Below are 18,233 nucleotides of genomic sequence, written 5' to 3'. Positions count from 1 at the left end.
CACAATAAATGTTTAAGCGCGAGTAGAGTCAGACCAGCCCAGCCTGCAGGGACGTCCTGGAGTTCTCCCGGAGCAAAGTGCCTCTTCCAGCGGTTTCGGGGAGAGCAGCACAAGTCTCTCCCTGTGTACCCACAGCCGCGGCCCAGATTTCTGTACTTCTGGGGTACAGTTTCTTCTCATTCCACTCTCGGAAGCGACTGGCAAAGAGGAGTGCAGTACTACCAGCCAACACTGTCTCTGTCTCTGTCTCTCTCTCTCCTACACACACACACACACACACACACACACACACACACACACACACTATTGGATGTATTGAAGGCCTTTGATAGTTTCCTCATGCAACCCAGAAGGAAGTAAACACTTTCTGCCTTCCTAATCCAGCATAGAAAGTTTACAATTCTTGGTTGACGTGATTTGCCGTATTATGTTTGTTTCTATCCATGTGGTAAACAAGCGAACTGGTCAGGAAAATATTTTATTTGGGTTAAACTTAAATATTCCCCTGTTCTGTGATGGCTCCTTGAAACAGCAACTCCTTTGCAGCTTAAAGTTTTACCTATAATCACTCAGGCTTTGTCATCTCACAAGATAAATGTTTCTGGTCAGTGCTGGGCATGGCAGCATGGGCTACATGAAATGGATGTGCGTTTTAAAAAAATTCTTCAGAAGGAACTGAGTAGCGGGGAGGTGGGAGTGAGAGCGCTCATAATGTTAACCCCCTCACCAAGTACTTAATCAATTCAGAAGTCTTGCTCTCCACTCCACTTGTTACCAACTCTGTCATTTTTTTGAGTACCATGACTCTTTTGGGCAAAAGTACCTGTTAGAGGCAGCAGATGGGCTGCAAACCCCAGTTTCAATGACACTGCAATGAGAGAGGAATAGGGCGTTTTCTGAGGATCACTAGCTCGCTGCCTAGCTGGTGGAAGGTCCATGATATTGTCCAGGAGGCTGAACTCCAGCTGCTTTTTTAATCCTAAATTGCCTACAATATGGCAGCGATTGCTATTACATGAGGAGATTGCTACGTAGAAGAGATTTTGTTTAACATAAGATAACTGCAGTTGCTTTGTAAAGAGCGCAGCTGGAAGCATTCAGCTTTCAACGTGGAAGTGGAATCGATACTATGACTCTGCTCATTGTTGTTCATGAACTGAATGCTCACCTGTGCTGTGCCTACGCCTGAACAGCCACAGCACTAGTGTGTCTTTCTTTGAGGCCAACCAAGCCAGCTAGAGCCTAATAGCTCACGTTTCTCATCCTTGCAGCTCCAGAGCATCTTTAAAAAATGAAAAACAAAAATTTCTTACTGAAAAGCATAGAAGACACCTTGGTTTTGGAGAGTAATTTAAAGAACAGAACACTCCATGAGTTGTATTGTTTATCAGATGGGTATTAATGTGGGGTGGGAAGGTCGTGGGTAACCACACCATCTGACGTGTTCATTCACTGTCCGTCCGTGTGGTCAGTCAGCCAGAACTGACGAAGCCCTCCTGTGCTAGGTGCTGTGGAAAAATACAAATGTCACATTCTGTGGTGTATGCCTTTCATTTTTGTATGATCTTGTTGGAGAGAAAAGTGACAGAGAAAAATAAAAAGTTAAACAACCATGTGAAAATTCCAAACAACGTATGACAACCAGAGTTTCATCCCAGAGTGTGGAATCGGACTCTTGAGCCCAGTCCCAGGTGTTTCTGAAGCTCAGCAAAGCCAGGTGGGGAGTGAACCACTGGAAATGATGGTAAAGAGGGGTGATGAAGGGAAAATGTGAGGAGGAATCAAACTGTGGCCAAGAGCAGGGGTGGTAAAGGTTATCAGTAAAAGGAAGTCCTCGGAGAAATGTGTTTCTTTATGTTCTACATTCCAGAGTTCAAATCCCACCTCTTATGCACTAAGAAGCTTTCATGTTCGTAAATCCAGAATCGCATAGCACAAAAATTTTCCATCTAGAGTCCATACAGAGATGGACTTCTCCCATAATTTTTTCCAAACATGTGACTTCGAGAGCAAGAAAATTATTTTCTGTCAATTTTTTAATTGAACTTGGAGGCTAAAGAAAACCTGTGCACTGGGGCCGTGAGAGCACGGACACACACATTTGCGTAGGTGGTCGGAACCCTCATACACAGCACAGTGTTGCCTGGATGTATGGTCTTTGCTCTGTGGCAACCAGCCAGGATGATAAGGAAAGTAGATTAAACCACCAAGTTCACACACGATTTTGTGAGCAAAAATTTCCACGTTAAAAAAAGTTACTTCTCATACAAACAAAATCCAGCTTTCAGCTAAAATGGAAATGCCAGGAGAAAAAAGAACATCAGAAGAATAACCAACCAAATAACAGCCACAAAGAATTTTTCCAAGTGAATGGAGTTGCTTGTCATGGAATGTCAGGGTAGAAAGAAAGAAAAAGACTAAGATGGTGCCTTTGAGTATAAAAGTTTGCACGCTCTGGCCTGTCCTTACCACATAGAGGAAATGGGGTTTATTGAAGAAAGGAAAAAAAATCAGTCACAGGAGAAGAAAATAATTTTTTTAAAAATACAAATAATTTAAACAAAATTATTACAATCTAACCTGTCGAATTGGCCTCAAGAAATCAACATTGGCTCATGGGTAGTGATTTGCTGGTAAATGTTTAATAAAGCGCACTCTGCAAGGGGAAAAAAAGCTCCAGTATGTAGCGTTTGCTGATTCCCATGGTGTAAGTGTTGCCCCCAGAGCTGATTTCAAGCTGCCAGCATTGCTGCATGTGGACTTGGGAGGAGATGCACTTGTAGCTCACGGTCATGCAGTATTTCCCCTTACAGACACAATAGACACTAATAAGATCTAGAGAATAAGTAATAGTAAAATGCAATAACATAAGTAAAAGGTAATTTTTATTAGCTTTTAAAAATATAATTACTGAAGTTTATGTCTATATAATCTAAATTTTAATAACAACTCTATTTAACAACCGGTACTCACCATGCCTGAAACTTTAACAGTCTCTCAAGAGCCATGTGAGCCGGCTCGGGCTCCCACGGGATAGATCTAATCACGGCCTCGAGTTAAATGGAGAAGAAGCACAGAAGCTTAAGTTCTCAGAATGTCTTTCCTTGACTTGCTCTAAAATATTTTCCTTTGATTTTAATCAACAGTTAAATTGAGAACCAATTAAACAAAAAGAACTCTTGCTGAAAAGTTCTGTCGAAAACACTGTATGGCTCTAGGTCTGTGGTCCTTAATTAGGGGAATTTCATGCTCTAAAGGGACATTGGCAATAATAAGAGATGTTTTTGGTTGTCACAATGTGGGAATGGAGGGGTGCTTCTGGCATCTGGTGGGTAGAGGCCAGGGATGCCGCTAAACATTTTACATGGCCCAGGATGGTCCCCCAACTGAGCTAAAATCTTAATGGTACCGAGATCGAGACAGTGCTCTGGGTCTTCTGTATAAGGTGAAATGTGATAAATTTCTTTATAACTCAGTACCAGTGTTTTCTCTAAACTATTTCCCTCTATGACAAGAATTTTTAGCTCACTGTGTTTCCCCTTTATTCTTCACTAGTAGCAACTATATAAATCCTTGTGTTACTACTTTTTAGGGCTCATTTTCTGTTTCTTATTTTAACTTTATTGTACCAAGTCTTTTGTTACTAAGACAAATTCTCTTTAAGAATAAGAAGAGGATGAATGGTTGGATGGATAGATGGATGGATATCTGGACAGGTGATGGATGGTTGTCTGGATGGATGATGGATGAAGGATGATGGATGGATGCTGGATGGTAGATAGATGAATAATGGATTGATTGATGGATGGATGGGGGAAAGTAAAAGAAAAAGAAGAAAAGAGGAAATTTTGCTTTGGAAATGGAAAGCACTGAAAACAATTGGGTAGCTGCCAGTATAACTCTTAAAAGCTTTATATGAAATATACTTAAATAAATATTTTTAATTTCAGAGAAAAAATGACCCCTATTCTCTTGCATCCCTGGTATCCTTTGAAGTTAAGAAGATGCCTTATAAAGATCAGCCAGCAAAACTCCCAGAGGGAAGGATAGCAGTAAGTATCTTAAAAATATACAAGCATTGAAACATTTCATTCAAATAATTATTTTTTAAATTGCTGTTCTAGCTTGTGCTAGGTTTAAGTGCTGATTACATTGACTCGAGAACAGTTTCCCCTTCAGATCACTATTTTCTTCTTCCAGTCTGGAAATTACTTAGTGTCATTTGATCAAATTTTTAAACTTTCAATGTAAATTTCTATATTCCACCCACCCATAAAAAACAATCACAGGGCAGGACAAACATCATTTTCAATCAAGCTCTTCTGGTTCCAAGAAGTCCAGATAGCAATGATCACTATAATGAAATTGTACAGATTGCTTGATTTTAACACCAGTGAGTAGGAAGGGCTGAATCTCTTCCTTAGGGACAGATCCAGAGACCAGCTGCATGGCACTGGACAGTAATCTTTCCTTTAATGCAAAGAACTGTAATTTTTACTGGGAAGTAAAAAGTATACTATGAGCTTCATTTGAGTGACATTTTATTTTTAAAAATTGAGGCTATTTAGCATCACTGACCCCTCACTCTCTGTCACAGCACGACTGCTAGCACCCTCAGCAGCCCGACAAGGCCATGAAGAGCAGAGGGGAAAATGGGTGAGAGGGGCGGAGCAGACAGTGGCCCCCACACTCTGCCTCCACAGTGAAAGTGGCCACAGCCAGGGCTCCGAGAAACAATAGTAAGGTTTACACCTCCATCTCCCGGCCCCTGTAGACACTGACAACCCCGACTTGAACTCTGGCCCCCAGATCCTTGTTACCTACAGTGCAGTTTACAAACCAAAACCCCAACACCACCTAGGAAGTTGTTAGACACTCAGATAACAGGCTGCCCTGCAGACCTGCATTTTGTCGAAAGCATCGGGTACCATGTTCACAGTGCCGTTGGAGCAGCGTCGCTTTGGATGGTGTGCAAATGGATACTACCACAGTGCCTTCGAATCAGAGGTCTTCAGATGTAATTGCAATACTTAATCTTTCTAGCCTAACTACTTTTAGTAATTTAAATTAAGTTAATCCATTGATTAGTGATTCCCAACCCTAAGTATTCATGCAACTTTAAAGTCTTTACCTCATCTAGCAGTCCTACGTGTGTTTGAAGTGAGGCTTCGACACTGTGCTTTAGAAGACATACAAGTGCCATTTCTGCAGGGAAACTGGGGCTGAGAACCTCTAGCACAAGCAGGCAGCTCAGAGGAAAATGCAGTTTCAAAATCCATTTCCTGGGCTTTTTTCTGGCTCTACCCCAGTCTAATTGGAAAACCTTCAGGAAGTCACTCCACTTTGCTGAGGCTGTTACCCATTTTCACCTGACAGAATTGTTGAAACAATTAATAAGATTATGTATATAAAGCCCTAGGATTGTACCTGAAATAAAGTAACTGTAACCCTCCCAACATCAGACACGTCCATAGACTGCAAAGTCAAACTATTTCAGTAAACTTCGGTGGCAGTTTAAAGCAAGTGCTGCCACATCTTTCTTCGTTTAGTTCACCTCTCTCTCACAAGACAGCTGTTACAGTCCGGATTTATGTTCAACTTAGAAAATTGAGGCTTTGGGTTTTTAATATAGAATGTTCATTCAGAGAGGTTCAAAGGCTTGTAGCTCTAAGGGAGATAAATCTGGGCCCTTTTGTTGTCTCTGAGCACATGTTCATTAACAAAAACACATGTTACAGTCGATTCCATCAACAGTATTGAATCTTTCCGAGCTGGCCACAGGTGACAGCCCGCTGTTCTCAACTCATCTCAGAGGATCCACCAAATGATCAAATACATGCTTCCCCCATCCCCACCGCCCTTGTTACTGCATTTGTGAAAAAAACAGCCATGTTATCTGATGTAGGTGATTTACCACACCATTTGCGGAAAGGTACCAGCAGGTCCTGGAATTACATTGTTTTGTTCGGTGTTCTTTAGACAACATTGATAAGATGCTCAAGGAACTTAACTCTTGTTTCTGTCAGCTTATGGTCAAGTTGGTTTCCTTATATGTAAATCTACGTAAAGTCACAGAATCTACCCATGGTGTTAAGTGAGGATTTAACTGTAATTGGAAAAACATTCAGACATTTTTTATAGTGAAATCTCAAAAGTCTTGCCATTCTTATCTTGAAAAGAGCCCAGAAAGTTTAGAGAATTGCTTTAAGGCGGCAGAATTCATTGGAATCGGTAGCTTGAAAACCATCAGAGCTCCAGTCCCTTCTCTGCCCCTGGGGAGAAAGCCTCTCAGTTCCTTCTTCCGTAATGAGACTAGAGAATATTTGCTTGTTTTCCTAGGCTCTTGTGTGGGATGATTAGTTTGTTTATACTCCCTTTCAACATGGCCATAATTCAAGCATTTCTTGAGGCCTCTATAAGCTTTCCATACTGAAGAAATAGCAGTCCCATCTGCTTCTTGCAGAGTGGCTGTGTTGGTAAAAATGAACTCCTCATGTGCCGCGATGCTTGCCATGTTCAGAGGCGGAGGGAAGGTTGCATGAAGCAGAGAGATAGGACTGAACACCGATTCATTACAGCACAGCAGGAAAAAATCCCTCCGTTATTTGAACACTTTCTTCTTTTTGCTTACCAATTAATTTGGACATTTGTCTTCCATGTGACTGATGCCAAATTCCATAATTTACATCTAGAAGAGTGTATTATTGTCTAGTATTACTCTGAAGTTGGCTATTATAAAATATGAGTATGTCATGAAAACCCTTATTTAAAGACTCATTCATAAACTGTGAATACACTTGATTTTCAGCAAAACTTCAGCAGCTTAAAATGGAATTCTCACACTGAACAATTGTTCAGAGTTCAGACTTACGATGGGGACTACTTATCTCACAGGGGCTATTTGAATGTTGTTAAAATGTGGGTTCAGTGGTCCATTTTCTGTGAAAACGGCCCTGTAGGTGGGGTGTCTTGGTACATTTACTTAAAACATCCTTTTGACCCCACTAAAGAATGTTTACACTAGATTTTGTGATACATAAATATAAATGTCAACATTAATTACAGTGTAAATACAATGGAGCTTTCTCCTTTTACCTTGGTTTTTTGTCAAAATATACAAAAACATATCATAAATGTCAATGAGAAAATGTGGGCCTATTAAAGATTTATTTATGGTCTTTCAACAATAATAAAGAACAACAAGATTTATGATGTAATGAATGTAACATTAAATGTTCCCTACTTTAAGAAAATCTAAATTTTATTTAGATTTACAATTTATTGATCCCCTTTCCTAAAATTGCAGATAATTATAGTAAGTGAGTTGCTAAAACTTTACACTATTTCCTTAAATAACTACAGGTTCTTGATACATAACAGTGAATTAAAAGTTTGTTGATTACTTAGCAGGCGATTCACTTTTTTCTCCCTAAATTCGAAGTATTTCAGTTACTCAGCATTACTGTTCTTTCTTAAAGTAGTTAAAATACATCATCACAAGCCTGTGTTCTGAAGGTAGACCTTTAGTCCTAAGTACATCCCATTTTCTGCCTCGGGACCACCTTCTTGGTGAAAGAATCTTAGGGGCTAATTCAGCCGATTGCAGCATTGAGGGCTGTGACCCGGGGCGTTGGAGAGCTGCTCAGTCCGGTGTGGGATCTGGCTCGTGAGCACCCGAAACGTGAGAGTGTGACCGAAGCCCTAACCCCACAGTTACCATCTATTTTTGGATGCTACAACGTACTCTACTCCCCAAATTTGGAAGGAACAATGGTTGTTAATGCTGATGTTGAGTTCTGTTTACATTTACATTGGTGAAATATTATGTTATTTATGTTATTACATATTTTACTACATTTTTTGCTTCAAAAACCCAGGTGTATCTTATGGCCCAAAAAACACATTATATCTCATTTGAACTCATTTAAATGTCAACTTAAAACTGTAGCTGTGTAGAATATTTTCTTCCATTAAACACAGCTCTATTGTTTTGGTAAGAGTATATTTCACTTTATTGAAAATTTAGCAATTGCCCTGGCTGGTGTGGCTCAGTGGATTGAGCATGGGACTGTGAACCAAAAGGTTTCCAGTTCAATTCCCAGTCAGGGCACAAGCCTGGGTTGTGGGCCAAGTCCCCAGTGGGGGGTGCTCAAGAGGCAACCGCACATTGATGTTTCTCTCCCTCTCTCCTTCCCTTCCCCTCTATAAAAATAAATAAATAAAATTTAAAAAAATTAGCAGTTGTTATGTGCTGCAACTATTAAATATATGCTGGATTTCAGAGAGTTAGTAAAAACAAAAACAAATGTAAAATATCTTAGGAATATTTTTATGTTAATTACATGTTGAAAATGGTTTTGATATTTAGAGTTAAATAAAATGTATATTAAAATTAATGGCCCATCTTCTCTCTCCTTTTTTAAAAATGTGGCCAGCGGAGATTTTTTTTCATTGTAAGTTTTAAACCTTGAAGTTCAGCTGGCATCGTCTTCCTGGTGGCAGCCCTGGAGTGGAGCAGGGTGACGAAGGCTCCAGCTCGGAGCTGATGAGAGGCCCACAGAGACGCAGGAGCAGGGGGCGTTTCATAAACCTGACTTGAAATGAATGAAAAAGTTTTACTATAAGCCAGTGATGAGTCATTAGAAACTCTAAAAATTAAGGCCTATTTTTCTCATTCTTTATTAGCCAATGGCTAATGTAAGCTTTTTGTGGGCTTGTCAAAAGGAGCGGCAAGAAAAACATAAATAGTAGAAGTGACAAATTTTTTAGTATCTCCCAACATTTTATTTCTTTGCCAAGCTTCCCCCAAGCCATTCTATAATTTCCACAGCACTAATACGGATTTAAATAAATTTCAGTCCTACACACATGATCAAGTAAGTGTTTTCCTTTCCAGCTTGCCCTGCAGTTCAAGTTTCTAGTTTATTTATGAAGAACATTAAGTTTCAGTGGAAACTTTGCTTTACCTGTTTCCGCCTGCAGATGAAATGCCCCCTTGCCGTTTACAGATGTGGTACAAGTCACGTGGGTCCGGAATCACTGTGTTCTCACAAAGACCTCTCTTTGCAAGACTTGCGACCGTCCTAGTGACGGCCACGGGGGGCCTCCTTCCGCCCCTGTGCAGCAGCGCCTTGCACAGGGAACCCGGAGCAGTGCTCTGGGGCACTGCTGTTGGCTTTCTGTGCTGTCACTCTTCTCAGTGCAGCGGCTTCGTGACTATGCAGCGAAAAGTTTAGGAAAACAGCTGGGGCCTGGGAAAGTCTTTGAAGCAGCACCCGTTCCGATTGAGGAGATGCAGCAGCCTCGGGGCCACATGGATGTCATAGAGACAGTCGGCGAGGAGAGCAGAATGCAAGTGCAGGAGGACGGTTGCTCGAAGTTCGCCTATTTTTAAAATCCTTTATGTTCTTTCCTCTTAGTTAATTACACATGGTGACATACTGGAAAGATATACAACATATGCAACCCTAACACTTGGAGTATTCAGAGAAAGAGTATGGAGTGGTACTTTCCAAAGGAACGGGAGGTTCCGGGAAAGCTGACTGACAGCAGTGTGGTGGTGAGGACTGCAGGATGTGGGAGCCGAAAAGGCCAGCAGTGATCATCCACTCTCGGGCTTTTTAAAGGCGCTGCCGTAAGCATCTTTAGAAGAGAATACAAACACACGCACACACACACACAGTAGATTTTGTAATTACACCAAATAAAGGTGTTTTCTGCTTCGAGAGACCCTACTAAGCATATCCTGTTCCATTTAGTGTTTTATTTCTACTTTCCATCACTTCTGCAAAACAGCCCCAAACCTTCACATACCATTAATACCTGGAGAGGGACCTGCCCTGCTCCTTCCTGCAGACGCACCAAGGGCACAGGCAATACACCCCAACCCGCAGTAACAGGGCGGCAAGGGACCCAGAGAGGACTTGGTGGCTGTCCCTTCATTCTTTTTCATTACACTAAAAATTTGAGCAGTTTATGGTCTTTATTTCAACTTCTGCAGCTTTCAGCTTTTTTTTTTTTTTTACTTAGAAAAGTAGGACTATTTCCTATGTTTAACCTGCAACAGTGGGAGGTAACAAACTATTAACAAGGTAAATCGGGACAAGGAAAACTAAGAAGTATTGTTGCCTGTCTGATCGTAAATTACCTACCAACACATGCGCAACATACAGACTGAAACTGTATTTCTTCTAGGAATTGAGAGCTTATGGAGAAAAAAAAGAACATAAGGAACCTGAGAATTTTACATGGTTCCTAATTTTCTCTCTCCTGGTACAGTATAACTGGCCTGTGAGGTCATGATCACTGCTCTCTCTTTTAGCTCCAAAATTCTGAAATTCTCATTACCAAAATGGTGTCAGTCTGCTCCCAGTAGCAAAAGGGTCAATTAAAAATACCGTCCCAGGCCCTCTTGCCAAGCTCCTCAAAATGTTAAGACTGTATGCTAATTTCACGTTATCAGATGAAATTCACTAAAGGAGGGGGATATGAAAAGAACTGATAAAGAAGCGATCTAGTCTCTGACTTGCTCCTGTTACAAGAAAGGACACACGAAAGGATAGTTTTTATGTAAGTTACTCAGGCAGCAGAATCCGGGTGGCACTGTGACTGCTTGGAGCCTTGGGATGCCCTTCTTCAGTATATGCCCCATGTGTCCTGTCCCTAAACTGTGGTGAGCAGGGTGAGGGTGATGCCAGTGTGGTCACGGAATGTCACGCTTTCTACTGACACGCTGGATGACATCTGGACATCACTGGCATGGGAAGTGAACCATCAAGAAAGAAAGCGTAACAGTGAGTAGGCTGCAGCCAGCCTTTTTCTCTTGGAGAGCACATATCCAGGCCTGGGCACTGTTGGCCCTGTGGAATGATGAGCAGTTTCACTACTGTCGATTCTGTTGTTTGGTCTAAATATAAATGATATCTGTGTCTGGAGAATCCAGTGAATTAAGTCTTCAGCGTGCCTGTTGTGTTGAGGAAGTGGGCTGAGATGAAAGGAGCAATAAAACCCTGACAAGCTGAGAAGAGCATGCACAGGATGCTCAGATCTGTGAAGAAGGCAGAAGGTGGAGTGGGGTCAGGGCCCAACACAGAGTGCAGGCTGTGAAGACCTCTGTATGATGCCAGCCAGGGGACGTTTGAGAGCCCCTGACCTCCACCATGAATTCAGCCTCTGCCCACTGGTGGGTTAGAGAAGCGTGGCCTAGAGTTTGTGAGTGTGCATCAGGAGTGGACCCGTGATCCTTCTGACCAGCTCGGTTAAAGCAGGGGTCACTCCAACTGGTTTAGCAGAGGCTGTGGAACCAGATGGGCCTGCCTCGGTGAAGAACATTTTAGATCTAAGAATATATTTATTTCTCTTTTCTCTGACAAAAGGTGTTAGCCACCTGGTGGGGTCTCTCCTTGGTTTTGTCAGGGGGTCTGCAGATTCTTTGCTCTCAGGCTGCCCAGGAGCACAGGCCCCCAGCACGTACACAGTGGGAGAGCTTCTTCCGCCCGTGCAGTGGGGCAGGGGTGGTTCATAGACACAGAGCGCGTTGTCCCACTGGGAAGGTCTCATTTACCTCCAAGGTCCCTTGCGATGGCAAGGAATGGCATGAGTTTCCATAGGGAATGAAATGAGTTCCCATGGCATCTGAAAATTAGATTTAGGATTAAAGACAGCTCTGAAGCATCAGGACGGTTAGTGTGCACTTCACTTTCTGTAGTTGTGTCCGCAAAACACCAGATGCCCAGCCTCACACTCTGGGCTGTCCACAAGGACAGGGCACAGAACCTAGGGTTAAAGAGGCTGTGGCATTGACTATTATGTGATTCACTTAGCCCCCTGGGACTCATTTTATCATCTAAAATGGGGGTTAGATGAGGGATTTCCAACCTTCCCGCACCCCCAACAATCTGTGGTTGTTCACAAGCTTACCTCTCAGGGAGATCAGCTCAGTTTGGTGGAGAAACATGAGTGGACAACTTGGTTTTGTAGGGTCTACTTTTAGCTATTGTTGCCATAAAAGGTCCAGCCCAATTTAAGATCATGTCTTTCCATCTGTCGGTTGCTGGTCCACCTCAGTTCTGTTCTAGAGTTTTTGTGCTATTGAAGCCAAACATCCACAAAGTATATGCAGTTAGACTTTCACTCAACATGAAAGACATGAGAACGAATGAGTTTTTAGGATCCATGTTCAAGTGCGATAGCTCTTTCAGTCTCAGGATGACTTCAATTTTTAATATGAATCCTTTCACAGCTACCTCCTATGTTGTATTGGTAACTACTGCTTTAGTTCACCAAAAAGTTTTAAAATTAGAGCTCATTTGCTTTATTTTTCATTTCAGATTAAGACATCCGTTATTTGGGCAACCCCAAATGTTTCCTTCTCAATCCCACTGTGGGTAATAATACTAGCGATACTTCTTGGATTATTGGTTCTGGCCATTTTGACCTTAGCTTTATGGAAGGTAAGTTTCTTTACTTTGTTTTCTTATTTGAGTAGAGGGGTCACAGAGGGATTTAAAAGGATATATCTAAAAAGATAATGCTAGAGGTGTGATTTGGGTTTTTATTAACAGTCTGAAAAACATAAAAGAAACATTGTATCTTATTTGCTTGGACAAAAAGTACTGTATAGCTGGCATTTAAGAAGACTGGGGTACTTCCGCCAAGATGGAGGTGTAGGTGGATGTGCCGGGCCTTCTCACACAACCAAGTTTAGGGACAACTAAATATTAGCACCAGAAAACACAACCAGAACACGGAAAATTGAACTTTTCGGAAGTCCGTTAACAACAAATTCTTCAGCCCGACCGGTAAGGGGCGAAACCGGCGTCTCGTGAGGGGTTGCACAGGAGGACTCCGGTCGGACAGACCCAGGCGCGGAATCCAGACGCCCGAATCCAGACGCACGGGTTCCAAACCCAGGATTGGACCTAGTGAGCGACTGAGCAACCCACCGGGTGAGCGACTGCTGAAGAGACAGTGGGGAGGCGGTGCTGCGTGTTGACTGTGGTTGCCTATCTGCGGGCGAGCGGACAGGCGAGGGAGGGGGCGGTTGGACCGGGCCCCGGAGGTCCCCGTGGCTTGCGGCAATAGAGGGCGGCGCCGCCATTTCCCCGCTCTGACCACGCCCCCACATACAGCGTCACAACCCAGCGACCTGGGAGTCCAAGGCGCCGCTTCTCACATTTAAAGGGCCAGAACAGACCAAAAATGTCGCAGGAAGACCTCAAAGCCCCAGAGATAAATCTAAGCGACGAAGAAATAGCAAAACTCTCAGATGCACAGTTTAAAACACTGGTCATCAGCTTCCTCATAGATCTGGTTGATTATAGCCACAAATTAGAGAAACATATGAAGGCTAAACTAAGGGAAATAAATGGAATTCCACAGGAAACCCATAGAGATGAAAAGGAAACTGGGACTCAAATCAATGAAGTGGACCAGAAGAAAGCAAATAATGGCCAAACAGAAAAGAGTCAAGGAGCAAGAATTCAAAGAAATGAGGAGAGTCTTAGGAACCTCCAGGACATCTTTAAACGCTCCAATATCCGAATTATAGGGGTACCAGAAGGGGGAAAGACACAACCACCAGTGGAAAAATTATTTGAACAAATAATAAAAGAAAATTTCCCCAATCTGGCAAAGGAAATAGACTTCCAAGAAATCCAAGAAGCTCAGAGAGTACCAAAAAAGTTGGACTCAAGAAGAAACACACCAAGGCATATCATAATTACATTAGCCAAAATTAAAATGAAGGAGAGAATCCTAGAAGCAGCAAGAGCTAAGGGGACAATCACCTACAAAGGAGTCCTCATCAGACTGTCAGCAGATTTCTCAAAAGAGACCTTACAGGCAAGAAGGGGCTGGAAAGAAATATTCCAAGTCATGAAATCTAAAGACCTACAACCAAGATTGCTCTATCCAGCAAAACTTTCATTTAGAATGGAAGGACAGATAAGGTGCTTCTCAGATAAGATCAAATTCAAGGAGTTCATCATCACCAAGCCCTTATTATATGAAATGTTAAAGGGACTTATCTAAGAAAAAGAAGTTAAAGAAACATGAACAGTGAAAGAACAACAAGCTCACAGTTATTAACAACCACACCTAAAACGAAAGCAAACTAAAAGAACAGCTAGATCAGGAGTGGAAACATAGAAATGAAGATCTCAAGGAGGGTTAGCAACAGGGGAGTGGGAGGAGGAGATGGGGGGAGAAGGTACAGAAAATAAGTAGCATAGACAGTAGATAGAAAATAGATGGGGGGGCAAGAATAGCATGGGAAATATAGAATCTAAAGGACTTGAGACACATGGACATAAACTAAAGGGGGGGTAATGGTGGGGATGGGGGGCAGGGTGGAGGGGAATGAAGGGGGGAATAGAACAACTGTAACAGCATAATCAATTTAAAAAAATAAATTAAAAAAAAAAGACTGGGCATGTTTAATGTTGCTTTAATCTTGAGATTTCTTGTAAATGAATATAGAGAGAATTAGACTTTATTAAGTAGGACCTGTGATCTTTCCAATATGCTTGGAGTGATAATGTTATTAAGACTTTGCTTTCTTGTTTAATTAACCATGATCTTAAGGTTTTTATTGAAATGGTCCTATCAACAGCCCTCTGAGATTTTTCTTTATGAGCACTACACAGATGCAATTAATACAGTAATTAATTGAGACTTAGACTATCGAGTAGGACAAATAGATTATGCATGTTATAATAATATTCTTGAACTTGTTTTTCTAAATCTTGCCAATTAGTTCATCTCCATTAGGAAGTCTATACTCTTTCATGTGTTTTACTCAAGTTTGTTGTAAAAGTCTACAGTAGAAATTAGTTTTTGGCCCCAAAACAAACATGACTGCCAAGTTTCACAGAACTTTCCATTCCAAAATAAAAACCATGTCAGAATTACATAACTATCAGAGAAATTAATCCAGTCACATCTTAATTAACCACTATTGTTGTGGTTCTCCAAAAATCATAACGTATTTTTATTTTAAAATAATATGCAGCACACTTAGCAGACCTGTAAACTGAGAAAACCCTGCCTTTTGTGTTAAATACTGGTGTTCCCAGGCACTATCAGATGTTCCGTGCCATCCTGAGCCCGCATAGTCTTACGTACCTTAACAACAGACCTTTGTGTTATTCTGTTATTTATGGTAACCGTACTCCCATACATGTTATAGTTCCATGTACCAATTGACAGAACACTGTGCCAAGCCTACAAAAGAGACACAACTTGATAGTTATAAGCCAAAATCAATGAATTGGGCTTCCAGTAAAGAAACAATTAAAAAAATGGAGTTTCCAGGTTTCTTGGAAAAGACATATTCTCCTAGGCCAAATACTAATTTGAAATTCAAGAGGAGGGACACTCTAGAATCCCCTCTTCTCTGAGTTCCTGGTTAATCTTTGCAAGGTCTCTAAGATGTTCTAGTATTTTAAAAAGTGACCAATCTAATTTTCCTTTATATACTACATGTTCTCCTAAGCACAGAGGGGTCCCCAGCAATCCCCTGACTTCCTCCTCTAACCCATCCTGAGGGAGCCTACAGTGTGTCTCAGGAGAGAACCTCCTTTCCCCGGTCAGCACTCGGCGCTTCTGCCGGCTCCAGAAAACAGGCAGAAAAGCAAGAGGAGTCAGTCCCTGGGCCATGTTGCTATAATCCCAGGAAAAGATACAGGGTCCGTAATGCAGGGACACTCTCCCCCTCTCAGGATGTGGCGGGAGGAAGGACATGAACACTGTGCCCTGTGCAGTGAGTTCCTCTGCAGGTGAAGACTCTTGTTTTCACCTCCTGATTTGGAGAATCAGGAAGATTGTCTCCCAGAGCTCTGAGTTCTTTAGAAATTATACAAAGTGAGGCCCTGGTCAAGTATCTCCGTTGGTTAGGGCATCGTCCTGATACGCCAAGGTTGGGGGTTTGATTCCTGGTCAGGATGCATATGAGAATCAACATACGAATGCATAAATAAATGGGATCAATGTTCCTCTCTCTCAAATCAATAAATAAAAAATTAAAGAAAATATATAAAGTAAAAATTCTTAGCACGAAGGGTTTCACAAATTCCCAGAACAGCTTGATTTTATAGCCCGTTTTTCCTTTCCACAGTGTGGATTCTTCGACAGATCCAGACCCCCCCAGGATGAAATGAATGACAGGGAGCAGCTGACAGATGAGAAAACCCCTGGTGCGTGAAAAGGAAAACCCGAAGACCAAAAAACTCCATCACTGGTCCTGTCCAAAGAAAAGAGAGAATGTAAAGGTTAAACAAAGGTTTTCCTGTACCTGCCAGCGTCCTAGGAAATGGAAGGGCCCTGGGAAATACCACCTCATCTGCACCACCCTTCGAAGGCATCACTGTGGAGCACAGTGAGCCCTTCGGGAGAGGGAACACCTTCGACACTGTAGACACGGCTGGCCATCGTGGGAGATTGCTTTTGCTTGGGTCGTTCTGTATCTGGCAGACACTTTGAAATGGGTATGGGAACCAAGGCTGCTTTCCAGGTAAGTCCAACTTAAGTCGCAAAGGCAGAATGTCTGAATTACAATAGAATTTAGAAGGTGAACTAGGACTGAACCTTCCAACACTGCTGTATTCAACGGAATATTTGACACCTCCCTATGGAACAGAAATATTTCTAATGACGTTACGGCTCAGGGAGACAAGTATATGTTGTTGTTGGTACTGTGAAAGTACTCATGAAATGGCAAAGATAATCTTGTAAGCAAGGATAACAAGTTATTTATTTATCTATTCCATTTCTCTCGGCTGGCACTCTGGCCATCTAAAGGATTTGGAAATTAAGATTTGGTTAGCTGGTTTTCAAAATCACTCACTAAATTTCCTTCTAACATAACCATTTTGTGTGGATCAGTTGTTTAACAGAGTTTCTTTAGGATTTAACAGTATAAAGGAAAAGTAAGTGGTATTAGAAGATAGTTTCACTTCCTACTTTCTGCCTTCCACCCAAAATTTACTTGTATTCACATTTTCTAGGGACTCACATCTGCTTCATTTAGCTTTGCAAAGGTTGTGTTTATAGTTCCTTTTATTTTAAAAAAGAAACATAATCATTCCATTTATTTAATTAGCAATACACAAATTTCAAGGTACTCTCAACTCTGTGTGGTTTTCAAAAGTTATGGTAAAATTTCTAGAGTCTGTTAATAAAAAAACCATTTAACAATATAGGTAAACATATTTTTTAAATCTATAAGAAGCAACACCAATAGTTAACTTCAGATTCAATACCTATTTTCCCTATTATACCTCAAACTTGCTATCTACACAGAGAAGACATATTAAACATAAATTGGAAGGAAATACAAAGTTATGCAGATGTGAGATGAAACTAGAAAACAGATTCCCAAGGATTTTATTTAGAAGTGCCTGTTTCAACTTTACTACTTATTTTTGCTGGTAATCTTTATAGTACTTGACTTTGGAAAATTATCTATATTTAAACTATTTTGCCATCATCTTGAATTTAACCATCACAAAAACTTGATGTTTAAAACTCATGTAAATAATCCATAATCGTGTGTTATATTATCATCTTTGAAGTAAAGTTGACCAGCCAAACTCATATAGTCTGCACAACTTTGTACCTTTTTTTATAATAATGAAAATTACTATGAAGAAATGCTGAACAAATTTTATACTTATGTGCAATATTTTGTAGACCTATGTATCTAAAGCATGTTTACACTGGCATTAGTTATTTTTAAATTAATATTCTGAATATTAAATATGATAGAACAAGCAGCCCCAAATCCTTAAGTTCATAAAAGCCATTGGAAAATTTGTATCCCTATTTCACCAATCACACTTTATTTGAAAGAAGAGCCAAACTCACAGACAGTAAATTTTCTGTTACGCCTTAACCTGGAGACAAGCCATTTGGCTATAGCTGCAGCATTTCCTTGGAGACCAAATAAAAGGCACATGGAAGAATACACTAATGCAGCTCATACTCTTCCTGCTCGTGAATTAAATCCTGTCATGGTAGCAGTTTCAAGTCTGGCAGGAATGAAGTCTGGCTCGCAGTGTGTGAGGCTGACTATGGGTGAGAACCGCATGTGCCTCAAGCTCTTTGAGGTTCCTACACCAGCCTCCGGCCTTGAGTGTTAGTTATCTAGCTAGAACTGTCTATACAGGGAGGTGGCCATCAATAGATATGATGGGAGGGATCGCAGACAGGACTCTCTACCCACAAATAATGCCCTA

The 18,233-nt window shown here is 41.3% G+C and overlaps 1 protein-coding gene across 1 annotated transcript in view; it reads left to right on the top strand.

Moving 5' to 3' along the window:
- ITGA8 (integrin subunit alpha 8) overlaps positions 1 to 17,962 on the top strand; it is a 181,795-nt gene extending 163,833 nt beyond the window's left edge. The window contains exons 28-30 of the mRNA XM_037141295.2: positions 3,951 to 4,052; positions 12,330 to 12,452; positions 16,115 to 17,962. Coding sequence (XP_036997190.2) covers positions 3,951 to 4,052; positions 12,330 to 12,452; positions 16,115 to 16,201 — 312 coding nt within the window. The 3' untranslated portion in view covers positions 16,202 to 17,962. The remainder of the gene's footprint in view (positions 1 to 3,950; positions 4,053 to 12,329; positions 12,453 to 16,114) is intronic.
- Positions 17,963 to 18,233: the final 271 nt, after the last annotated feature.

This window comes from Artibeus jamaicensis, unplaced genomic scaffold (genome assembly GCF_021234435.1).
Source record: "Artibeus jamaicensis isolate MK-2021 breed Jamaican fruit bat unplaced genomic scaffold, CSHL_Jam_final contig_426, whole genome shotgun sequence".
NCBI classification, from domain to species: domain Eukaryota; kingdom Metazoa; phylum Chordata; class Mammalia; order Chiroptera; family Phyllostomidae; genus Artibeus; species Artibeus jamaicensis.
Note: the sequence above shows the minus strand (reverse complement) of the source record. Positions and strands in the feature narration are given on the sequence as shown.